The 24685-nt window shown below is 29.8% G+C and overlaps 6 protein-coding genes across 7 annotated transcripts in view; 3 read left to right on the top strand and 3 right to left on the bottom strand.

Annotated features, from left to right (window-relative positions):
• LOC134838311 (activating transcription factor 3) overlaps positions 1-6146 on the top strand; it is a 49648-nt gene extending 43502 nt beyond the window's left edge. Inside the window, exons 4-5 of the mRNA XM_063853812.1 lie at positions 4644-4847; positions 4911-6146. Coding sequence (XP_063709882.1) covers positions 4644-4847; positions 4911-5999 — 1293 coding nt within the window. The 3' untranslated portion in view covers positions 6000-6146. The remainder of the gene's footprint in view (positions 1-4643; positions 4848-4910) is intronic.
• Positions 6147-9476: 3330 nt separating this feature from the next.
• On the bottom strand, positions 9477-12652 carry LOC134834810 (histone acetyltransferase Tip60). The gene is made up of 4 exons (XM_063849596.1): positions 12531-12652; positions 12073-12202; positions 10186-11221; positions 9477-9812 (listed from the first exon to the last, which is right to left on the bottom strand). The coding sequence occupies exons 1-4, from the start codon at positions 12576-12578 to the stop codon at positions 9596-9598; spliced, it is 1431 nt and encodes a 476-aa protein (XP_063705666.1). The 5' UTR covers positions 12579-12652; the 3' UTR covers positions 9477-9595.
• Positions 12653-12943: 291 nt separating this feature from the next.
• Positions 12944-16416, top strand: LOC134828031 (ATP-dependent DNA helicase DDX11). Its single transcript, XM_063840976.1, has 4 exons — positions 12944-14680; positions 15377-15574; positions 15633-15873; positions 15981-16416. Exons 1-4 carry the CDS (start codon positions 12944-12946, stop codon positions 16385-16387), a joined length of 2583 nt encoding a protein of 860 aa, XP_063697046.1. The 3' UTR covers positions 16388-16416.
• A 545-nt stretch (positions 16417-16961) lies between these two features.
• LOC134827195 (acid phosphatase type 7-like) lies at positions 16962-18501 on the bottom strand. The gene is made up of 2 exons (XM_063839771.1): positions 18334-18501; positions 16962-18234 (listed from the first exon to the last, which is right to left on the bottom strand). Exons 1-2 carry the CDS (start codon positions 18434-18436, stop codon positions 17027-17029), a joined length of 1311 nt encoding a protein of 436 aa, XP_063695841.1. The 5' UTR covers positions 18437-18501; the 3' UTR covers positions 16962-17026.
• A 1406-nt stretch (positions 18502-19907) lies between these two features.
• Positions 19908-20416, top strand: LOC134828034 (ragulator complex protein LAMTOR3 homolog). Its single transcript, XM_063840979.1, has 2 exons — positions 19908-20209; positions 20273-20416. The coding sequence occupies exons 1-2, from the start codon at positions 19970-19972 to the stop codon at positions 20414-20416; spliced, it is 384 nt and encodes a 127-aa protein (XP_063697049.1). The 5' UTR covers positions 19908-19969.
• LOC134828033 (uncharacterized) lies at positions 20187-24676 on the bottom strand. 2 transcript variants are annotated; one of them, XR_010161848.1, is made up of 4 exons: positions 24265-24676; positions 23941-24207; positions 20424-21063; positions 20187-20353 (listed from the first exon to the last, which is right to left on the bottom strand). XR_010161848.1 is itself a non-coding variant. In XM_063840978.1 (3 exons), the coding sequence occupies exons 1-3, from the start codon at positions 24532-24534 to the stop codon at positions 20488-20490; spliced, it is 1113 nt and encodes a 370-aa protein (XP_063697048.1). In that variant the 5' UTR covers positions 24535-24676; the 3' UTR covers positions 20187-20487. The 2 variants fall into 2 exon arrangements, 1 of the variants encoding a protein (XP_063697048.1); XM_063840978.1 differs by having other exon boundaries at positions 20187-21063.
• Positions 24677-24685: the final 9 nt, after the last annotated feature.

The raw sequence follows: 24685 nt of genomic DNA, 5'->3' as shown, positions 1-24685 counted from the left end.
TGTCAAAGATTATCCTCAGCAAGCTAATTTGTTAAATTTTTATAAATGATACTCATCAAACATTTGCCAAATTATGATTTTTTGTACAGTGTGTGGTCGCTTCGCTACTGTTTTGCCATTTACTAAAAAAATCTCTTGAGAGACACTTGAACCTGATCGAAGGTCAACCATCATCGTCAATATATATGTTCAATTTGTGAGTGATTTATCGGAATTCAATGAAACAAAAAAAAATGTGTAAAGATGAACGTTCGAACGGGAGTCAAACTAATTATACAGCAATCTTCTATTTGTTTAAATTTTTTATTCGTTGATCGATTTTTATGCTTCTAACTGCTAATTTTTGCTTGCTTTAGGATATTTTTAGATTGCACCTGATTTGAGGTAAAATTTCTCATCAAATGAAGTGATTTAAAAGCTTAAAGGTTTCTTGACAAGAAACTTACCAAAATGCGCTGAAATCAAAAGTCTCCCGTGAAATTTTACACCCCGATCCTCTTGAGCTGAATACGCATTTTGGCTTTTTTGAAGCAATGGTAAATTTATTATTTTTTCAATTTTATTCTCGATTTTATTAAATAAGAATTTGTAATTTATTGATTAAAAATTTTAATTAATTTATATTTTATTTATTTATATTTTAACTTAATTTTTAATCAATTCTAATTTTTATTTTTAATTAAAATTTTAAAAAAATAAATTTAATTTAAGAATAATAAAAATTAAGAAAATTAAATCAATTGAAAACTGGCGAAAAAATTTAATTAAAAAATTTGAACATATAAAAAACGTGTTAAAAAATTTTTATTTTAATTAAAAATAATTAAATAAAGTTCCTCCTGAGCTGAATACACATTTTGGTTTTTCTGAAGCAATGATAGGTTTGCGGGCATATGTTTCTTGGCGAAAAATGATCTACTCAAAACAACTAACAATTCTATTAAAAAAGAAAAATCTTCAAAAAATTTTGATTTTCGACCAAAAATTTCAAAATTGCTTGAAAATCGCCAAAAATCGAAGTTAAATTGAAATTTTTTCAGAAAATTTTTTTTCACTAGAATTTTTTATTGTCTTGAGTAGATCATTTTTCGCCAAGAAACATATGCCCGCAAATCTACCATTGCTTTAGAAAAGCCAAAATGTGTATTCAGCTCAGGAGGAACGACGTATAAAAACTCACGGGTGAAATTTGACTTGAGCGCATTTTGACTTGGAGGCGGAGAGATGTAGATTTTTTACTGTGTACGTTTCATTCAAAAGTCTTTCATGAAGAATTCCCATTCACAAAAAGTCATCTTCATTCCAATCATGAATAATAAAAACTTAATGAATTCCGAGAAACTGAAAACTACAACAATAATTTTTAAGCAGTTATATCTGATTTTTGTTCCGTTTTCGGGCATAAACTTGTGGGATGATGCAGCACATCATTAAGTAGGCATTTTATATGAAGCAATAACAATTTGTATGCTTTTTTCATGTTCATTTAAGAAGCTTTGCACATTTAAGCGACGACTCTCTCGACGATTTAAAATACGTACATTTTTAAGTGTGCGCCTCTACTTTTTATTTTAAGTATTTTTTGTGCAAAATTACGTGCTTTTTTCAAAAAATCTTTTATTTCTGAATCAAATCCTTCAAAACGAGAAAGTTCGTGTATCCAGCTTGAACGACGACGCCAAATCTCTCCATCGTCAATTCATGAATTTTAGCTGCTTTGAATCCTTTGTGCAAATTATCGCAATTCAGTGCGATCAACAGAGCTTTTCTTTGTTTCACCGACAATCCGTACCACGGAAGGTCGTACATCAGCAAATTGATGTTCGAATACCTATCGAGAATGGTTTCGTTGATGTAGCAAACGGTAAATAGCAAGAGAGTTACGAACGTGATACCAATGCCATAGAGATAATGTTCACGAATAATTACGACAGTTAATCCAGTCATAAACAAAGCACCAAAACTCGCACTTTCACCCAAGAAAAAGATGATCGAATAGAAGTCGCCTGTTATTTTGACGATAGAATTCACGTCGCAAATCATGTCGTTGAGGATTTTCATCCATTCGTCAAAATTGAACGTTTTTTCAATGTTTTTGCGTTTAATTTTTTCATGAATAACAAAAAATTGTAAGTTTTCAAGCATTTCTTCCTTCATTCGATCAACACTTTGAGCAATTATATCCAAGTAAGCCATAATATGAAAGCAAATGCAAAAGTAGACAGAAAGAATAAAAAGTGTGAATGTTGCTCCATCGATGCAAACTACAGATTCAACGAAAACCGTTGACCAATAAGCAATCCATGAATGTTTATTCTCAAAGGGTAGATAAAATGGGATGGGAGGTTCGTATTTTGGATGAATATTTTCCGGCAAAAAGACACAAATTATCGCAAATCCAATAGAATAAGTGAGATTTTCCAAGTAAAGGACAAAAGCGACTCCTTTCATCCATTTTAAAAATCGCTTCTCCGTTGCCAACAATTGAGCTCCTGCTATATCTCGAACCTTTTCATGAAACTTCATTTCGAGGTTATACAATTCCTCACACCATTTTATCAAATATTTTACAACATCCTTTTTGGCGATCATCGTTAATATAGAAAAATACCAAGTGATTTCAAATTCCGCAATGCTGGCACAAAAAACGATTGATATCAACTTGAAGTTTGTCACAATTAACGTCGATGGTAGCATTATACTTGCGAAGATTGCTTGACGCTTCATAGTCAAACTAAAAAACTTTTCCCAAACAGTTTTTTTGACATTTGAGTCTTTGAACAAGAATACTCCACAAAAAGTATCGATTTCTATGAGAAACTTCCAGATTCTCTTGAAATCTGGTATTTTTCTTTGTTCCGCCATATTTTTTCAATGAAAGTTTAAACTAAAATGCGAACTTCTACCATCGAGACTCCTTTTAAAATGTTTCAGGGTGAGAAATTTCACGCAATAATTACATTATGTTCAGGTGTGAACATGAACGAGCAAGCTTCTAATGACACGTTGAGGCAATTCACTGATTACTTATTCATGTGCAAATTGAGTTCCACAGAAAAATTGGATCTGTTTCAACTGACTGCCCACCAAAAGTGATTTTCACACAAAAGTCAAGATATAAATTCAACTTGTCAGCACCGAGTGGCGGCAGAATATATAATTAAATATTCGTTTGCATAAATTTTCTCAACAAACGAAAAAAAATGGCGATCATTATCTTTTGGGATTAAACGATGATATTTAGTTGCAATTTGCCAGCGCAACTGTTCCTCGACATTGTATGCAAAAACTAAAAACATTAGCCGTCGTCTCTAAAAAATTGTCAAAATAAGACAAGGGATTAGTGTTTCCTGTGTGTTTTTATACGTGTTCGACATCCATTAACAGCTGCCTGTCTTGCATAAGAGATGATAAGATGAAGAAAAATTCGAAAACGCAAAAAATGAATGCACAAATATGTTCAAGGTTGCGAGATATTAGGGAGTTGTTCCATTAGTAACAAGATCAGGTAACTAACTCACTGTTCGTAAAAAGGACCAACCCATATTATGACAAATGTTTATGTAGCTTAGAAGGCAAACAAAAGATAAATTCGATATTTTTTGTGAGCGGTAGCTATTTACTTGGAAAAATTTGCAAAGTTGCAATGATGATGAAAGTGATGAGAGCGCATTTTTGAATTCTTTGTCTTTAGCATATCAGCTTGCCTCTACATAATTTGATATTTGTTCCAACTTTCAGTTAAGTTCAAGAATATCTTTCGATTCAGAACCAAAGTTGTATCCTTTATCTGAAAAAAATATTAGATTATGGTTCGAATATGCTAAAATTGATCTTTTTCAAATCTGGAAGATATATAATTGGTTTGTTCCATTCTATTTGGTTGATCCTCTTTGGCTTTCAATAGTTTATTCCATTCGAGAATAACTCTAGGTTTTGGTTTCTTAAATAATTCCAGAGTCCATTTAATGCATAGTCTACTGAAAATTTTGGTTGTCGTAAAAAAAAATTGTCTCTTCTGATGGTAAGATTCTATTTTGTATCACATCTTGAGATCATATTTTCTTAAATTGCAAATTTGCCTTTCCTTGGATCTTCTTTTCATTGACTACTCAAGGTCTTGTTAGTAAAATTTATTGCTTTTTTTCTCTTCTTTCTTCACAAAAACTATTGTTTGTAAAAAACGATTAGCTAAAAGAAAATAAAAAATTTTATTAAATTAGTTAAAGTTTGTGAAAATTTCTTACCTCAAATGACAGACAGACATCACAAAAACCATTAAAAACGATATTTTTTCTAAAACTCCTTATAATTCTGACATATTTGTCTAAAGTTCTTGATCGTATATACATAATTGCCTCCATATTCGCGAAAGAACGAAAAAAAAGATTTAAATCGAAATCAGATTTCTGTTCTTATTTAACAAACATACACAAAAAATCACTTTATAAAAATTCTCGAGATATTGTGTGGGTAGTTGATTCAGAACTCTAACGTCTAATCCAAGTCTGACTTGACTGGCTTTCGTCTTGGCCACAAATTTTACGCACGTTATCTGATTCAACGTTTTTTTTGTGTTCTTTACCATTTTCGTCTAAAAAAAATATTTATTTTCTCTTTTTTTGCTTTGTTTATCTTTACAGACATGCTCGCAGCTCATAAAGGCAGGAATTAAGTTACACATTCAGAATAAGAGGAAGTATAGCGGTTGTGAGTCGAGTGGGAATGAATCGAGCGTGGTAACGACAGCGACGCAACGTTACAGTCGCAAACGCGCCGACACAACGACGGATAACATGACGAGCGACGATGACTTGTCGAATCACGGAAAGAGTCCACGAATTGGGGTAAGTTAAAATTTTTAAAAATATTTAGTAAAAAATTAAAACTTACCTGATTTTTTCCTTTAGTTAACTCCCGAAGATGAAGATCGTCGTCGTCGTCGACGAGAACGTAACAAAATCGCCGCCACAAAATGCCGCATGAAAAAACGCGAACGCACTGTAAACTTGGTAAACGAATCGGAAACTCTCGAAACGCAAAATATCGACTTTAAAAATCAAATTCGCGAACTCGAGAACCAACGAAGGAAATTGAACGAAATTTTGCAAGCCCATAGTCCGCATTGCGTTCATCAAGGAGGCTATCAACCCTTACCTTCTGTGTCAACGTTGAAAAATTGCAAATATTTGAACGAATTGCAAAACTTTTGCGATCAAAATCAACAAATCCCTTTGCATCAACAACAACAGCAACCGCAGCAGCAGCAGCAAATGCATCAATCGGTTATCGAACAGCCCGAGATCAAGTATTCGCAAATGTTGAAGGAGCAACAGGAAACTCTCGAATACGGTGATTACAAGAACAATACGATGTTACCTCATGGATACTGCAAACCGTCGCCCACAGATACGACATACGTCTTAAGTCCCGATAGCGGTTTCGTCAAAAGTCCCGTCGATCTTGACAACAATTCGCAATACTCCGACCAACTTTCGAGCATGCAACTTCCGCATTCCTGTCAACAGCAATCGCAGCAACAGCAGCAGCAGCAGCAGCAACAACCAGGACACCTGAAATCCAACAATTACAACATTCCAACAAGTAACGATGCCATACTAACGAATAACAATAGCAGTAGTCTTAACAATAATCTTAATAACTTGCTAGGAGACACGAGTGAAATTTACCTGAAAACCGAGCTGATGGATCCGAGTCCGTACACGACGATACAAAGTGCTGATCGCTTCCTTTTCGAGGGCACCGATACGACTTTCGGCGATAACACGACGAACGGCGTCGGCAACAATCATCTCAACACACCAAATAACGTGCACAATCTTCTCATGGACAGCTTCGATACTTCCATCATCAAGGCAGACTTTCTCAGTCACAATCAGGAATTCAATATTGGCTCGATGGTTGATGGATCCGATACGCAATTCACCGATTTGGACAGCGGCATTATCAAGTCCCTGAGTAACGGATGTTTGGTGTGAATTCACGTGTGAAGGTACTTAAAACCTGAATTCGATCGAAAAATCGAAAGAGTGTCAAGAAAATTAAAATTTATGATAAAAAAAGTGAAAAATGTGATTACCATGATGATACAGCAACAAGCTACATGATCAAATCAATGTGGAAAATCCAAGTGTTATGTGTCTAGTTTTTATTAGAGGTTAGTTTGTAGAAAATAAGAAACTGAACTTTTCAGGACAAGAATATTTGAGGTTATGCAAAGTTTGAGGTTAGAATTGTTTTTGAGGTTATGTTAAAGATCAAAAGATCATTAATTATTTCTCACTGGGAAATTTTTTATCTATCGGATGATTCGTGAACTTGAGATCATTAACAAATAATTGAAAAAAATATTTAATTATTTTTTTTTATTTCCATTCAAAAAAATTTTAATTAATTTTTATTTTCAAAAAATAATTTTATTTTATTTTATTTAAATAATAATAAATAAATAAAAATATTTTTTAATATAATATTTATTATTATTTTAAATAAAGTTAATTAATAATTTTTGAAAATAAAATTAATTATTTTATTTTTATTTAAAAATTTTAAAAATATTTTAAATTAATATTTTTGATTTTTAAAAAATCAATAATTTGTTTTTTAAAAAAAAAAAAAATAATAATATTTTATAATAATTTTTTAATAATATTTTTTATTTGAAATAAATTTAATTAATTTAAAAAAAAAATAAATTATTTCATTTTTTGTTAAAAATTACTTCAAAAATTAATTAAACAAAAAAAAAAATAATAAAAATATTAATTCAGTCATAAATTCTCACGTATGATAATAAAAAGATAAAAATAAATCACATCGATTAAAAAATTCAAAATAATTAAATAAATCAACAAGTTTCTTCAATGTAATAATAAAAATAAATTTATTTCAGGCAAATTACAATGAACACATACAATCAATGTATATTAAATACTATCAAGCAAACGGTAAAAACCAAACCAATAATCACATTCAAAACCCATTAATTATCGTTACCTCTTCCAATAAAGAATTACACAAAAATTAATACCTGAAGATAAATGATTGTTCTTAATTGAACGCACAATTAAGTTACAAAATGCCTCGATTCAAGGTGCCTCAATGTGCCATGATTTTTTTTTGTTTTCCTGAAAGATGCATTTTTTTCGTCTACAATTTACGATTAAATTTAAATCGGCAAGATTATAAGTGATATTATGATAAGAAACGTCACAAATGTCGCCGACATACGAGTGACGCAAATTTAATCTTTTTGTTTGAAGAACTAAAGTTCGAATTTAAGTGCGATGAGTGAATCACGGTACGAATGTCGTTGATTTTGGAATTTGTATCGAAAAGAGAAAAATTAATTAAATAAAAGGATTCATAGTCATTTGCCAACCTATTTTGAGTAATAGGGGTTTAACAGGTATTATGCACAATTTATTTTTTTTTAGATGAAAATATTTTTTTTGCACTTTTTATGCACATTTTTTATAGCTTTCACACTTGATCACTTTTGACACGAGCAAAAAACGTATCCAAGTGATAAAATAATTCAGGACCGAATATCAAAAAATTAAAATTGATAGTTTAAAGGTTTATATTTTTTTTAAATTATTTTTTTATGATTGTAAAAATAAAAAAAGTTAAAAATAATTTTCATTTAAAAAATATATTTCAAAAATATTAAAAAAATATTTTAAAAAATATTTTTAAAATATTTTAAATAGGTATTTTAATTATTTTATTATTTTAAAAAATATTTTTTTTATTTAAAAAATGATAAAAATTTCAATAAACTGTCAAAGATATTTTTTGAATCGGTTATACTGAATTAAAAAAAAAAAAACAATAATTTTGTAACATATAAAAATCTAAAAACATTATTTGAACAAATATAAAATTAAAAAACATGTATTTTTTGCAAATTAATTTTGAATTTAGTATGAATGTTTGAGTAAATGAGTTTTCTATAAAAAAAATACTTTTTTAATGTTGCTGTATCTTTAGCTTTAAATAATAATTAAAAATAAAATAACTTTTCATATAAAATAATTATTATTAATATTATTTAAAATATTATTAATAATAATTTAAAAAAAAAATAAGTCCTTACCATCATTGAATTTTTACAACTATTTCATAAAATTACCTAATTTTTTATTGCTTATTAATAAAAAATAAAAATTATTATAAGAAGTACTATAGAACAACAACCACTACTAATAATTATTAATAATTAAATTATTATTATTATTAAAAAATTAAAAATTTTTATCCAGAAACGTTTTGTATTATTATCCATCACAATAAAATTTATTTCATGTTAAGTTATGTTTAAATAATTTTTAAGAAAATAAATTTTGTAAAAAAAAAATTAAAAAAAGAACAAAAAAAATGAAATTTAAAATTAATTAGCTTTTTGTAAAAGCGTCTTGAAAATGTGTTAATCCTCATTATTTTTCATATTTTCATATAATTTTTACTTTGTTGAATCTATGAATAAATTACTTTACGACTTTTCTATATTTTAATATAAAATTTAAAAAAATAGTTTTTAAGATAAATTTATATACAATAAACATAATATTAAAAAAAATAAGTGTCACTTAAAGAAAAAAAAAATAAATTACCAGAAATCCATATACACACACAGCTTTATACTAATATTAATAAAAATAATCGAACCAGCTATTTTATAAGATTTTTAAGTTATATGATTGTTACAAAGTAATCGATTTATGAAAAAAAAAAATAAAATTCAATAATATATATTAAAGATAAATATTAAAAATAATGAAGAAAAAACTCTTAAATGTCTATTTATATTAAAAATGAAAAATAAGAAAGCAAAAGAATAAAATTTAATATTAAAAATAAAAAGTCAAGTCAATCAAAAATTAAAATGTTAAAAATTATATAAGAAAAAAAAATAAAATGTAAGTCGATATAATGTTATAAAATTAATATTAATACAAAAACCATGTAACGAATATATATTATGATGAAAAATATAGATTCTATATTTTATTGAAAAAAAGAACAAAAATATAATTTTTAAATTTTTCTTTTTTGCGAGTTTTCTAAAATTTTGGAATCGAAGGTGAGTTTTAAATAATTTTTTTATTTACATTTTATTTTTTTTACTTTACCTTGTCTTGTTAATTTTTTGAAATATAATTAAAATAGAATTTAACATACATTTTTAGATATGATATTATCTAATTTTTTATATTTTATAACATAAATTTAAAAAATTAATCAAAAATTCCTAAATGTCAATTCAAAAAATTACTGTTAAAAATTTGAAAATTGATTTCTGCTAATTCGAATATTTTTTTAAAATCAAAATCCATTCCGAAAAAGATAAAAATATAAAAATTTGTGAAAAAAAATAATTTTTTTAAATTTCTTGAGAAAAAAAAAATTAAAAAGAAATAAAAACACATTTTAATTTATTTCTTAAATACGCCTTAACTTTATTTTGACAGAATTACATTATCATGATTCAATTTGTATTTTTCTTATACCTCTACGTTAAGGTATCAGTGTCCTAAATAAAAAAGGTGCGTCGAAATACCGTGCGAGAGAGTTACCATTTGGAACGTTTTGACCAATCTTTCGGTGTCCAATGCAGACATTTCGGATCGATTCGCACTTTTCTTTGCTCCATCGCCTTGTTGTGTGAGTCAATGATGTCTTTTGTAATACACAGAATGTATTGTCCCTTGTAGTAGTTGATGAGGTTGAGAATTTGCAGCGTCGAAATTACGTCTTCTTTCTTGATGCTCGTCATTTCGCAAATTTCACTAAAAAAAAAGAAAAAATAATTTAATTATTTTTTTTTAAGAAAAAATTTAAAAAATTATTATCATCAATGAATTAGAAATTTTTCCAATGAAAAAAAAAATTAATTCAAAAAATTGTTTAATTTTTTTTCTTTAAAAAACACAAAAACTATAATTTTATTAAAATAAAACAAATAAATTAAATAAAAAAATAAAATTTTAAAAATTTTTTAAATAAAATTTACTCGAAAATTAAAAAAAAAAAATATTTAAAAAAATAATTTGAAATTTTTAAGAAAATTATTAATAAAAATTTTTTAAAAATTTTTTTTTAAAAATTTAAAAAAAATTTTTTTAAATTTTTTAAATTTTTTTTTTTAAATTAAAAACTTACTTGATCGTCAATTGAGGTTTCTCCATGTCGCCCGCAGGTTTTTGTTCCAACAGAATTTCCAAAATGCGTTGCGCCCAATAACTTCGATACGAAAGCAGCCCCAAATCTGACAACGGTTTTTCGGGAGATCCTGTTTTGCCTTCAAACTTTGACAACTCGTAGCTGAACTCGATGAGGAGTTTTCCGTAACCTTTTCGTTGATACGGCGGCAGTGTGAGAATGCAAGCAACATTGTAATCTTCCGTACTTTCCTTCTCCTTCGAGAAATATCCGACAATATGAAAGCCGCGACAATCGAATTCCGTCATGACGTAGAACAAAAAGGGATCTGTGTCGTAATAAAGCGTCTTGTGGTCGAGAAAGAGCTTCGCGAGGAGACACAAATTCTGCGCGTAAATTTTATTCTTGCGCCCATCGATCTCGAAGAAGGAAATTGTGTGTTTGCGGTAAATTTCGTTGCCCGGCGGATGACGAAGCGTGCATTTGGCGATGTGTCGTTCGAGACAAACGCGACTTTTGCGGTATTTCAAGCAAAATTCACAGATAAAAATGCAGGGCATGGCACACATTTCCGGCGGGTAGGGAGCAAAGTACCACGGCTTGATGCGATGCTTGCCCAATTCGATCATTTGTACGTTTTTCATGCGGGTGACGACGTCGTCGTGATGTCCCTGAACCATACTGCCCGATTGTCGTGGTGTTGGCGGCGTATCTTCGGAATCTTCGCTCGGTGCGGTATCGGGAGGCGCCGTGTTTTTTCGTTTGCGCGACATTCGCTTTTGCAGGGCGGCAGCAAGCACGGCGTTTCCGTTCACGAGCGGATTTTCGTTGCTGTTGGCATTTGTGGGCGGATTTGGCGTCGTCGAGGACACGGGACTGCTGGGGCGACTCAAGTTTGTGATTGAGGGAAGCGTGCGTTTTGGCGTCGACACGCCCGTATTTGTGCCAGTTTGATCTTTTCCATCTTTTCGGGGAAATTGCACTTTTCGCGTGTCCAAATATTCGTCTGTTACCCACTCGTCGAGACGTTTGTTGACTAAAAATAACAAAAAAAAAACATTAAATATTATTTTTTTTAATATTTAAAATATTTTTAAATTTTTATGAAATTTTTTAAAAGATTTGTTAATTTTATATTTTAATTTTTATGATTTCTTTGAATTTAATTTTTTTTCTTTGATTTAATTTTACACGTTAAAATTTTTTAATTTTTTATTTATTTTTTTTTTTTTTGCTTTATAATAATTTTTATTTTTATCAGAAGAGCTAAAGATTTTTTTTCAAATGTTCTGAATTTTTTTTTTTCGATTTTTTTTAAATTTTTTTAAAAAAATAAATAAATTAATTAATTAATAAATTTTTCAATATTTTTCCTATTTTATTTGAATATCAAAAATTTCTTGGGAAATTTATTTCAATTGAATTTTCATATTTGCGATTTTTTAATTTTTTTTTTGATATTTTATTTTATTTTTTTATAAATTTATTTCTAATTAATTAATTAATTTCTAATTAAATTAAATTAAATTTTTTATAAAATTTCTTTTTATTTATCTTCGATTTTTTGAAAAATTTTCATTAATTTTAATTTTTTTATAAAATTTAATTCAATAAATTTATTTTAATTTAACTGGAAAGAATTTTTAAAATATTATTTTTAATTTTTTTTACACAATCTCACAAAATTTTATTAATTTCAGAAGAAATTCTAAATAATTTATTAAAATTGTTAAAAATTTTTGAAAATTTTATAAATTTTTCCTGATATTTCATAACTTTTGATAAAATTTTTAATTTTTTTTAAATTTTTTTTATTTAGATCTTTCGTAAAATCAAATTTTCCTTAAATTTTCTTTGAAATGCATCAAAAAATTGAAAAATACTCACAATCTACGTAGTGAACATAATAATACCGTGACCCGTCTGATTGTTCCTTAATGCTAATAATCTCGGCGAGTGGCCAATCATTCGTGCCCGACATCCGACATGGCAAGCGACATCCTTCCGTGAGCGAAGACTAAAAAAAAAAAAAAAATTTTTATGAAAAAATTCTGCATGTAAACAAACCATTAAAACATCCAGCGACATCCGAATTGCCGGGAATCACATAAAATCCGTAAAAACTCTTGTCGGATGTGGATTTTATGTGAAAAATCAACAATTCGGCTTAAAATATCACGAATTTGACTTTCACTTTGCCCGAAAAAATTAATTTTATCGGAAAATTCACGCAAAATAAGTCGGGCTTGGACAAAAGCATCAACGCGGAACAATTTTTCGCAAAAACCGACAATTTTTTGTCTATTTCTTGGATGTTTTTGTGACGAAAGCGGGCTTGGACTCACATTTAACTCGTATAACGACGAGAGATCCTCCTCTGTTTCCATCTTCATTGTGAATTTTTGTATTTTTTGGGAATTTTCAGCTATTTTGTTTGTCGCACGAATAGGCCAACCAGATTATTTGCCTTCAAATGGGGAAATATCGCTTGAGTCACCTTAAATTTTGACCCGAGAGACATTTTTTAAAGCAAAATGTGCACTGGGATAGCAATTTTCCCAATGAAAAATGTAAAATTTTTTGTTACGTCATATTTGGGGCTCGCTGTTTCGCCATTTTGAACGACCCCTTGGTTGAGACGAATGAAAATGATAAAAAATTTCGTGGGTTTTGTCCCGAAAAAATGCAGTACTGATAAAAATTTTAAGCGCGAATCAAAAAAAATCATAATTTTTTCAACAAATGTCGATTTTTAATCATGTACGAACGAGAAAAATCCCTAAAATTGCCAGATTCGTTCAACTTTCCCTTCACTCCGTACGAAATTCAGCAGGATTTCATGCGACAATTGTTCAAAACGATCGAAACGAAAGGAATTGGCATCTTTGAGAGTCCCACAGGCACGGGAAAGACCTTAACTCTGACCTGCGGAGCCCTAACTTGGTTGTTGCAGCACGAAAAAGCCGTCAACGAAGAACTTCAAGACCGAATTTCGAAGCTAAATCATGAAATCCGCGAATTAGACAAAGAAAATTCGACATCAAACGATTGGATCAGCGGTCAATACGAGACTTTACAAAAAAAGCAACTCCTGTCGCAGCTGAAAAGTGAATTCGACGCCTTGCTGGAGTACCAAAAACGCATCAAAGACATCCGAAGTAGTCGAAAACTCCAAGTTGAGATACAAAAATTCATCAAATCCAAGGAAAAAGTTGATGAATTAACGGAAAAAGTTGATCCGAGCGACGAAAATGACTTGGAAGACCAATTTTTGATCGACGATGCGTCAAGTAACGACAGTTTCGAAGAAATTTCCGATGAAAACGACAAATTTCACGACACGAAAATATTTTTTTGCAGTCGAACGCATTCGCAATTGTCGCAAGTCGTGCAAGAAATCAAAAAAACTGTGTTTGGAGCGGAAACTCGTGTCACGGCATTAGCTTCGCGTCAAAATTACTGCATAAATCCGGAAGTCAAAGCGCTAAAAACGAACTCTTTGATCAACGAACGTTGTTTGGAGCTCCAAAAAGGGTCAAAAAGCACCACGAGAGCCCGCGATGTCGATGGAAAAGCCACAAAAAAGTCAAAAACCGCCAAAAAGTGTCCTTTTAATTCAAATTCCGCGCTGGAAAAGCTCAAAAATGAATCTTTATCGGAAATAATGGACATCGAAGACCTCGTAAAAGTCGCGAAACAGCACAAGGCATGTCCATATTACTCGTCACGGCTCGCAGCGAGCGATTCGCAAGTCGTCATGGTTCCGTATCAGATGATTTTGCACAAAAAAACACGCGAACAGCTCGGAATCAATGTAAAAGGCGCCGTTTTGGTCATTGACGAGGCTCACAACCTTCTCGACACAATTTCAGCCATTCATTCCGCGCAAATTTCGTTAAAAGAGCTCCTCGAGCTGCGAGAACAGCTGGAAAATTATAAAAAACGATATTTAGCGAGATTTTCCGCCAAATCCGTGCTCAGGATCAACCAATTTATTTACGTGGCAAAAAGATTGATCGCCTTAATTAAAAATTCCGAAGCCAGTAAGATGATTTCCGTCTGTGAACTTCTCACGGAGACGGAATTGTTCGACATTAATATCTCCGAGCTCTGTCGATTTGCCAAAGATACGCGATTGGCGGAAAAATTGCACGGATTTGCCGTTAGTGAAAGTCGAAAGGAGAAAAAAACGGAAAAAATTGAGAAAAAAGAAGGAATTAAGTCGTATTTGAAGCAGTTGGAAGAGCAAAATAAACCGAAAAATAATAAAAATGCGGAAATTGAAGCTCCGATGAAGGAAAAATCGCTTGAAGAAAGAGAAAATGTGCAAATTTTAACGAATTCGATAAGACCCTTCCTCTCGTTGCTCGAATGTTTCCTCGAAGAATTCGAAGATGGAAGGATTTTGGTGTCGCAGGGCAAGGAAACGTTCATTAAATATCTTGTTTTGAATCCGGGAGCGCATTTTAAGGATCTTGTAGAGCAATGTCGAGCAGTAAGTTTTTTAAAATTTGAAATTTTTTGGATTTTTTTTTAAGAAAAATTTAAAAAAAAATCGAACAAAATTAAGAAATAAAAAAAATAAATAAAAAAATAGAAATTTTAAATAAATAAAATTAAAATAAAATAAAAAATTAAAATGAAAATTAAACAAAAAAAAATAATAAAAATTAAAAAAAAAATATAATTAAAAAAATCAATTTTAACAAAATAAATAATTTTTAAAATGAAAAAATTAAAATATTAAAAAAATAAATAAATATTTAGAAAATAATAATAATTTTCAAAAAAATTAATAAATTAATCAAAAAAAACGAAAAATTTTTTAAAGCAATTAAATTTAAAATTTTTATTTTTGTCTCATAAGGGGTTTCATGAGAAAAAAAAACTAATTTAATTAAGAAATAATTTTAAATAAAAACTTTAAATAATTAAAGGAATAAAAATAAATTAAAAAAATAAGTATAAAAAATTTCCGAAAATTTAATTAAAAATCTTTGATTGAAAATAATTAATTAATCATGAATTTATTTTAAATGGAAAATTATAAAAAAATAATCAAATTTTTAAAAGAAATTAAAAAAAATTTAAAACGTTTAAAAATTTATTAAAAAAATTTACCTAATATGTAAAAAATAAAAAAAAAAATTAAAAATATTAATAAAAAAACTATCAAATTTTGTAATTTCAGATAATTTTAGCGGGCGGAACGATGCAACCAACAACAGAATTAACGGAACAACTCTTCCCCGATTGCAAGGATCGAGTAAATATTCATTTGTACAACCACGTAGTCAAACAAGAAGCTGTCTTGCCGCTCGTTTTCAGCAAAGGACCCACAGGAAAGGAATTTTTATTTAATTTTAGCAACAAAGGAGATCAAAATTTGGTAAAACATGTCTTAAAATCTCATTTTTGATTTATTTTTCACTTGTTTTTACTTTCAGCTAAGGGAACTTTCATCAACACTCGTGAATATTTGCAACGTAGTTCCTGCTGGAGTCGTTTGTTTCTTCTCATCTTACGACACTTTGGAGAATTTTAACAAATTTTTCAGCGAAAACGGATTTTTAGAAAGTGTTTCGAAGAAAAAACGAGTATTTTTGGAGAAACGAATTGGAGTGCAAGCGGAAACTTTGCTCGATCAATACTCGAAAGCGATTAAATTTTTGAAAAATAATCCGAAAGGTGAGTTTTGCTCATGAGCTTCATAAAAATTTTAATTTTTGAGCAAAATTGGAGACTAAAATTAAATTTTAAACTGAAATTTTTAAAAATCTTGATTTTTTTTGTAGAATCTCAAAACGGTGCCTTGTTACTAAGTGTCGTCGGCGGCAAACTAAGCGAAGGCTTAAATTTCTCCGATGACCTTGGGCGATGTGTAATTGTCGTTGGACTTCCATATCCGAACAAATTTAGTCCCGAGCTCTCGGAAAAAATGAAATATTTGGATAAAAATTTGGCTTTTGGCGCTGGCAACGAATATTACGAGAATTTGTGCATGAAAGCCGTCAATCAGTGCATTGGAAGAGCAGTTCGTCACATTAACGATTACGCGAGTGTTGTTTTGCTTGACGTTCGGTATAGTCAGGAGAAAATAAGAAAAAAACTTCCACAATGGATTGAACGGGGAATTGTGAATGTCGAGACTTTTGGGCGAGGTCAAGTTAGTTTAGTGAAATTTTTTAAAGAAAGGAATTAAAAAAAAATATTTTTAAAATTAATTTTTAAGTTCATGTTTTAAAATATTAATTTTTAATTTAATTTTTTTTTATTTCAATTTTTTTTTAATTCAACCAAGCATTTTGTATAATTTTTTATTTTTAATTTTTTTTTTTTATTTAAAAATTTGTTTTTTTTTATTTAAAAATTAATTTTTAATTTTTTTATTTAAAAATTAAAAAATTAATTTTTAAAATTTTAATTTAATTTTTTTAAAAATTATTTTTTAAAATTTAATAATTTTTAAAAACAAATTTTTGTTTTAGGCGAATAAATTTAAATTTTCATTATTTATTTTTTTATAATCAAATATTTTTGAATTTTTTGTTTGTAATTTTTTAAAAAATTTATTTTTTTAGTTTATATTATTTTAAAATTTGAAAATAAAAAAAATTAAAAAAAATTTGTTTTTCAAAAAAAATATTTTACAATAAACAGACATTTTTATATAAAATTTTAAGTTAAAATTAAATTAAATATAAAATTAATTTATTTAAATTTTTTTTTTTATTTTTTTTTGAAAAAGGGAATTAAAAATTTTTAAAGCAAGAAAAAGTAAAAAAAAATGATTTTTCATTAGAATTTATTTTATTTATTTTTTTTTTATAGAATTTTTCTATTACATCTGAGCATAAGGTACATCATGACGATCTTTGATAATCCAAAACGAATCGATAATTTCTCCCTTTTTATCGACCGACACTTGTTCGAAATACAAATGCGTCTCGTTGTGCGCCTTCATTCTCGTATATCCATAATCGTTACTCCTAAAGGCACTCCACGCCGGTCGATCTTCCAAAAATGGCGTTCTTCCTTCGTCACAACCGGCTGATCCCGTAATCACATGAACTGGCGCTCTCGGATTCGTATAAGGTTCCTCTTTGCTCCCGTTAAGGACTTTGTAATTGTACAGCGGAAAGAGTCTCTCATACGAATGTTCATGCGCCCAAATCTGCACATCAACGCCGTGTTCATAAAAGAGCTCTTCCAAGCCAAAAGCCTTGAAAAATGGCAATCCGACACGCGTTAAAGTCTCATGAGCGTTACAATCGGCAACATTTCCGTTCGAGCAGTACATCGGTCGATGCCCATAAACGACGATCCAAGGACGCAAGGCGCGATTTTCCGGTTTGCTCGCTTCTTTGAGGTCTTTTTCGAGCCACAGATACTGCTTGACCAACGTTTTGATGCCGTAACTCAAGAAATAATAGACTTCCGTGGAAATTCCGATGAAATGAACGGGTCCAAGGTCGAAACTGTACCAAAGATTCTCACTGTTGCCCGGCATGCTGAACCTTTCACGATAATTCGAAAAGTTGTACTTTTCCTCGTGATTTCCCGTGCACACCATATACGGCACATAAGCAGCAATTTGCTGAATTTGATTCATAAATTCATCGCCGATCGTCGCATTTTCCGAATCCATGTCGTACGCAAAGTCCCCGACGTGAATGATGGCGTCGTACATCCCCTGTTCCGATTCGCGCTGCAAAAAGGCCAAACTTTGGGCATTTTCGTTGCCCATATCGCCAAAAATCGCAAACGATGGACTCCATTTCGAGTCGAAACGAGGAGTTTTGAACGAAAAAACCGGAGACCATCCAAGTTCGCTGCCACAAACGTAGGAATAATACGTTGCCGGCTTCAAATTTCGCAAAGTGACGCGATGAATGTACTGCGAATGCTTTAATTCTCCGCCGTCGACGAAGAGTTTGGCGAATCCCGACACCGGCGTTTGATGAAAGTCGCCATGAACGTTGAAAAGAACCGTGGATTCGTTTGTGGCGTCGAAAGTGCTCCAAGTTACGACGATTTCATCGATTTTGTCTGGATTTTTGTTTGATATTTTCATGAAAAGAGAGATAAGAAAAATAAATTAGATAAGAGTTTAAAAAAAATTATGAAGAAAATGTTGGAAAAACTCACCTCCGTACGAAATATGAACCTGTTCAGGTTGATAATGGAAGACTTTGGCATTGCTAAAGCTAATTAGCAGCAGAAGAAAAGAAGAAATTAGAAGGAAATTCATTTAATTTTGTTTTTTGTGCAGCTGACAAAAAATTAAACGAACAAAACAAAGAAATTACTGTCAGGGGTGTTGATAGTTTTTGATAAGGTTCACAAATTAAAAGGGCCCTTTGTTCATTTTTGATTGAAAAAATTCATTTTTAAAAATTTTACTGCCTAACCTAAAATGTTTTCCAAAATAAAATTAAAAAAAAATTCAGGTCAGAAAAAAAAATTATTTAGTAATTAGAAAGAAATTTTAAAAGAGTTAATTTTTTACCAAATTCTAATTTTCAAATGAGAAAAATATCAGATATTCAATAAAAAAATTGTTTTTAAATTTTTTTGAAAACTCTCAACTTTTTTTTTCTTAAAATTAATCAAATACTTAAGTTGCTCCAAATGGATAAAAATTTATCAGAGGGCTCTAATTTATCATTTTTATTCATTTTATAACTCAAAACTGCAAAAAAATTTAAACTGAAAAAAAATTTTTTCTTTGACATAGTTTTGTTTTGAAAACTAAATCAAGAGCAAAACTAAATCAAAAACTGTGTCAAAGCCATTTTTGTCAAATCTTGCTCCAAATGGATAAAAATTTATCAGAGGGCTCTAATTTATCATTTTTAATCATTTTACAACTCAAAACTGCCAAAAAATTGAAACTGAAAAAAAAATTTTCTTTGACATAGTTTTGTTTTGAAAACTAAATCAAGAAAAAAACTGTGTCAAAGCCATTTTTGTCAAATCTTGCTCCAAATGTTTTTCAAACATTTTTTCATTTTTAATCAATTTATTTAATCAAAAATGCTAATTTTACTGAAACTTTTCTAACTTAAAAACTTTTTTTTAAATACTTTTGAATAATAAAAGATATTTCAAGTTAAAAATTAAAAAATAAATTTTAGAAAAAAAAACTGAAAAAAAACTGTAAAAAGAAATTTTTGTCAAATTTTCCTTTTAAATATTTTTAAAAAAAAATATTTTGAAACAAAAAAATGAGCAATTTATTTAATAAAAAATTAAATAATTTTACTATATTCGACTTTTCTAACTTGTTGTCCCAAAAACTTTTTTTAAAATAAAATAAATACTATTAAAAGAGTAGAGTAATAAAAGAGTATTTCAAGTTAAAAATTTAATTTAAAATAAATATATATCAAAAAAATTTGAAAAATAATATTAAAAAGAACATTTGATATTTTCTTGAAAAAATAGGAAAAAAGACCAGAAAATGGTCAATTTTGAAAATTTTAACACTTTACTTGAAATACTTTCTTCAAAAAACCAAAAAAATATTTTTTCGAGCAATTTTGAAGCATATTTTTTTCAATTTAAAAATTTCAATAAATAATATTTGATTCAAAATTCCAAAATGAACACAAATTTTTCGCACGAATGAACAAAAATGAACTAAAAGGGCCCATTACGCATGCCCATCGATTTCCATCCCTGAAACAGCTGATTTTTATTTTGACATTTCTCTCGTTGTTTACTTTTTTTACACCCAGAAATTTTTTGCATTCCACAAATCTCACAAAATCTCACGGAAAAAATGTCTGAAGACATCAAACACTACTTCAACGGACTTCTCCAAAAAGTTTCCGGGCTTTATTGCATCTTAGTGACAGATCGCGACGGAGTTCCGCTGGTCAAAGTCGCAAACGAAAATGCGCCCGAAGCACTCATGAAAAAACCTTCGCAACTCTCAATTTTCACACAATGCTCGGAGCAGGCGGGCAAATTGCATCTCGGCAAGAACAAAAGCATCATTTGCATGTACTCAAATTATCAGGTGAGTTTTATTAATATTTACAGAAGATTTTTGTATTAATAAAAAATAAATTTCGGCTTCTAGATCATTCACTTCAACAAGTTGCCTTCGCTCATCGTGACGTTCGTCGGAAGTGAGAATTTCAATACGGGCTACGTGCTGTCGCTGGAAGAACAAATCGATAAATATTTGGACGATTTACGGGTTGCGGTCGAAGCGTCGTGCTAAAACTTACTTTTTTCTGCATAATAAATCAATTTTTGGAGCGAATTTAAAAAATAAAAGAAAAAATAATCAAATCAATAGGAACGTGTACGTTCAAAGTAGGTGTGCAAAATTTTCTCTTTGCACCCATTAAGCGGGAATCTATCCTCCAAATCGTTTTGCATCCGTTGGAACATTTGTTCCCCAATGTTAAAGTCCTTGATGTGCGACAAATTTACGTTTCCAAAGTCAACGGGCACCTCAGAGTCCCATTTGTGAATGCGAACTTTCAGCGAACTGCATTTCTTGAATTGCGAAACCCATTCCAGGAGGGGGCAATGTTGCTTTCCGCGATGCATTTCGAAGCGCAAGACAGCGCTGATGACCTCGACGTTGCTGCCGCGCTCTTGAATGAAGTCGAGTACGTTGTTCTGACTCACATCGGGCTTCTTGGTGTACGTGTAGTTGATAATGTTGAAGGGGAGTGTATCGTGGTACTGAAAAGTGTCCAAAAAATCCATGTAATTGGTTGGTTGGAAGAAATCGTTGTCGATCGTGAGCATTTTTACGATCGGAATTTGTTGAACGGCAGCTCGCCAGCGACGACAAACGAGAGAACATTTCAAGAGATCGTTGTTGTTGTCAATGGATTTGAAGATTTGCAATAAGAGCTGAAATTTTGAAGAAAATTTTCGTGAGATTTTAAAAATTCTTAAAAATTTTAGGATTTTTTGCATTTCTTAAACAAATTTTTATTAAAATTAAATGTTTTAAGCCTAAAATTGAATAAATATTCATTCTAAAGTTCATTTCTGATCATATTGGGTCGATATTTGACGAAACAAAAAAATCAGAGTTTGGAGGTTCAAACTCTGATTTTTTTGAATTTTAAGCCTAAAATTGAATAAATATTCAAAAGTCATTTTTTGATATTTGACCAAAAAAATCAGTTTTAAGCCTAAAATTGTTTGGAGGTTCAAACTCTGATTTGGAGGTTCAAACTCTGATAAATTTAACAAGTCATTTTTTGACCACTTTTAAGCCTAAAATTGAATAAATATTCATTCTAAAGTTCATTTCTGTTCATATTGGGTCGATATTTGACGAAACAAAAAAATCAGAGTTTGGAGGTTCAAACTCTGATTTTTTTAACAAGTCATTTTTTGACCAGTTTTAAGCCTAAAATTGAATAAATATTCATTCTAAAGTTCATTTCTGATCATATTGGGTCGATATTTGACGAAACAAAAAAATCAGAGTTTGGAGGTTCAAACTCTGATAAATTTAACAAGTCATTTTTTGACCAGTTTTAAGCCTAAAATTGAATAAATATTCATTCTAAAGTTCATTTCTGATCATATTGGGTCGATATTTGACGAAACAAAAAAATCAGAGTTTGGAGTTTCAAACTCTGATTTTTTTGCAAGTCATTTTTTGACCAGTTTTAAGCCTAAAATTGAATAAATATTCATTCTAAAGTTCATTTCTGTTCATATTGGGTCGATATTTGACGAAACAAAAAAATTTTGGAGGTTCAAACTCTGATTTTTTTTGCAAGTCATTTTTTGACCAGTTTTAAGCCTAAAATTGAATAAATATTCATTCTAAAGTTCATTTCTGTTCATATTGGGTCGATATTTGACGAAACAAAAAAATCAGAGTTTGGAGGTTCAAACTCTGATAAAAGTCATTTTTTGACCAGTTTTAAGCCTAAAATTGAATAAATATTCATTCTAAAGTTCATTTCTGTTCATATTGGGTCGATTTATCAGAGTTTGGAGGTTCAAACTCTGATTTTTTTGCAAGTCATTTTTTGGCCAGTTTTAAGCTGAAATTGATTAAATATTCATTCTAAAGTTCATTTCTGTTCATATTGGGTCGATATTTGACGAAACAAAAAAATCAGAGTTTGGAGGTTCAAACTCTGATAAATTTAACAAGTCATTTTTTGACCAGTTTTAAGCCTAAAATTGAATAAATATTCATTCTAAAGTTCATTTCTGTTCATATTGGGTCGATATTTGACGAAACAAAAAAATCAGAGTTTGGAGGTTCAAACTCTGATTTTTTATACAAGTCATTTTTTAAGCCTAAAATTGAATAAATATTCATTCTAAAGTTCATTTCTGTTCATATTGGGTCGATATTTGACGTAACAAAAAAATCAGAGTTTGTAGGTTCAAACTCTGATTTTTTTTGCAAGTCATTTTTTGACCAGTTTTAAGCCTAAAATTGAATAAATATTCATTCTAAAGTTCATTTCTGTTCATATTGGGTCGATATTTGACGAAACAAAAAAATCAGAGTTTGGAGGTTCAAACTCTGATTTTTTTTGCAAGTCATTTTTTGACCAGTTTTAAGCCTAAAATTGAATAAATATTCATTCTAAAGTTATTTGACGAAACATTTCTGATCATATTGGGTCGATATTTGACGAAACAAAAAAATCAGAGTTTGGAGGTTCAAACTCTGATTTTTTTTTGCAAGTCATTTTTTGACCAGTTTTAAGCCTAAAATTGAATAAATATTCATTCTAAAGTTCATTTCTGATCATATTGGGTCGATATTTGACGAAACAAAAAAATCAGAGTTTGGAGGTTCAAACTCTGATTTTTTTTTTTGCAAAGTAAAATTGAATAAATATTCATTCTAAAGTTCATTTCATTTTTTGACAAACATTTTTTTGCAAGTCATTTTTTGAAGCCTAAAATTGAATAAATATTCATTCTAAAGTTGATTTCTGTTCATATTGGGTCGATATTTGACGAAACAAAAAAATCAGAGTTTGGAGGTTCAAACTCTGATTTTTTTTGCAAGTCATTTTTTGACCAGTTTTAAGCCTAAAATTGAATAAATATTCATTCTAAAGTTAATTTCTGATCATATTGGGTCGATATTTGACGAAACAAAAAAATCAGAGTTTGGAGGTTCAAACTCTGATTTTTTTTGCAAGTCATTTTTTGACCACTTTTAAGCCTAAAATTGAATAAATATTCATTCTAAAGTTGATTTCTGTTCATATTGCGTCGATATTTGACGTAACAAAAAAATCAGAGTTTGGAGGTTCAAACTCTGATTTTTTTGCAAGTCATTTTTTGACCAGTTTTAAGCCTAAAATTGAATAAATATTCATTCTAAAGTTCATTTCTGATCATATTGGGTCGATATTTGATGAAACAAAAAAATCTGATAATTTTTGTATGCTAAGTTTCGACAAATTCAAGGCTAAAATTTTTTTTACGTATATTTTACGTATTTTTACGTATTTTTTACGTATTTTATTTTCTTAAAAAAAATTGTCAAGCCTTTGGAGGTTTAAACGCTGATTTTTTAATAATATCTTAAAATTTTAGAATTTTTTTTAATAAAAAACAAAATATTAAGCTTACTTTACAAAAAAAAAAAAATCATTTGAAAAATAAATAAAATTAATTTAATTTTTCTGAAAATTTTTTTAAAATATCAAAAGTAAAAAATTTAATTTTTTAAATTTTTCAAGAATTTTTAAACAATTTTCCTCATTTCTTATCATAAAAATCTCTTTTTACCTCGATCGGCAGTCGATTCCAAATTTGTTCCTTTTCATCAGGCTCAGAATCCGCATTTTCATCAACTTGCTGATCCGCTTTCATCTCCAATTGTTTCCGTGAGCGCTTAACACGCTTCTCGCTGAACTCATCATTGATCGCCTTGCGCTTCGTTCCTCTTTTAGCTTGGGAATTCTTGGCTTTCAGCACTAAAAAATCATCTTTGACCTCGTATTCGAGCGTATTTGGATCAACGGTGGTGGCAAGAACAAACTTCCATTCAGAAGTCTACACAAAAAATCGCTTTTGAAGCAAATTTCTCAAAAAAATCGAAAAAAATCTCACTTGGGAAAAGCTGATACACCCGACATTCGGTGAATTTTGTTCCTTTTCCGCTTTCACAACCACCGTGTACTTTGCTGGCTTCTGAATCGTACTTTGCAGATTCACGCAAACATTTTCCTTGTCGAAATCCGCGACATTTAGCATTGCCTCAAAGCCTGTGACTCCATCAAAGTATTTTCCCAAAAATGGCGAGCCCTGCGACGAAGATGGCGACGCTTTTGGTGACCTTGGATGCGATGAATTTTGCGTTTCGCTACGAGTTCTCTTCATTTTTCTCACAAATCTTTGCAATTGGCGTCAATCCGGGACGAGAAACGAACACATCCACACAAAATCACGAGATTTTTGGACAAAAAAGCCTCGAAAATAGCTTTTGATCGGCAGCGCGACGCTCTCACACGCGAATCTGGTCGAAAAGTAA

Source organism: Culicoides brevitarsis, chromosome 1 (genome assembly GCF_036172545.1).
Source record: "Culicoides brevitarsis isolate CSIRO-B50_1 chromosome 1, AGI_CSIRO_Cbre_v1, whole genome shotgun sequence".
In the NCBI taxonomy this organism is placed as follows: domain Eukaryota; kingdom Metazoa; phylum Arthropoda; class Insecta; order Diptera; family Ceratopogonidae; genus Culicoides; species Culicoides brevitarsis.
This window is presented reverse-complemented; position numbering and strand designations above follow the sequence as displayed.

Excerpts from the sequence above, each read along its gene's own strand:
- LOC134834810 (XM_063849596.1), bottom strand. The coding sequence starts at position 12,578 with ATGAAGATGGAAACAGAGGAGGATCTCTCGTCGTTATACGAGTTAAAT. Across the intron at positions 12,203-12,530 it reads CGTCGTTATACGAGTTAAAT|TCTTCGCTCACGGAAGGATG; the intron begins GTGAGTCCAAGC and ends TTTTTTTTTTAG. Across the intron at positions 9,813-10,185 it reads AAACCTCAATTGACGATCAA|TGAAATTTGCGAAATGACGA; the intron begins GTAAGTTTTTAA and ends CTTTTTTTTTAG.
- LOC134828031 (XM_063840976.1), top strand. The coding sequence starts at position 12,944 with ATGTACGAACGAGAAAAATCCCTAAAATTGCCAGATTCGTTCAACTTT. Across the intron at positions 14,681-15,376 it reads TTGTAGAGCAATGTCGAGCA|ATAATTTTAGCGGGCGGAAC; the intron begins GTAAGTTTTTTA and ends TTGTAATTTCAG. Across the intron at positions 15,874-15,980 it reads TTTGAAAAATAATCCGAAAG|AATCTCAAAACGGTGCCTTG; the intron begins GTGAGTTTTGCT and ends TTTTTTTTGTAG.
- LOC134827195 (XM_063839771.1), bottom strand. The coding sequence starts at position 18,436 with ATGAATTTCCTTCTAATTTCTTCTTTTCTTCTGCTGCTAATTAGCTTT. Across the intron at positions 18,235-18,333 it reads GGTTCATATTTCGTACGGAG|ACAAAATCGATGAAATCGTC; the intron begins GTGAGTTTTTCC and ends ACAAAAATCCAG.
- LOC134828034 (XM_063840979.1), top strand. The coding sequence starts at position 19,970 with ATGTCTGAAGACATCAAACACTACTTCAACGGACTTCTCCAAAAAGTT. Across the intron at positions 20,210-20,272 it reads GCATGTACTCAAATTATCAG|ATCATTCACTTCAACAAGTT; the intron begins GTGAGTTTTATT and ends TTCGGCTTCTAG.
- LOC134828033 (XM_063840978.1), bottom strand. The coding sequence starts at position 24,534 with ATGAAGAGAACTCGTAGCGAAACGCAAAATTCATCGCATCCAAGGTCA. Across the intron at positions 24,208-24,264 it reads GGTGTATCAGCTTTTCCCAA|ACTTCTGAATGGAAGTTTGT; the intron begins GTGAGATTTTTT and ends TTTTTTGTGTAG. Across the intron at positions 21,064-23,940 it reads GGAATCGACTGCCGATCGAG|CTCTTATTGCAAATCTTCAA; the intron begins GTAAAAAGAGAT and ends TCAAAATTTCAG.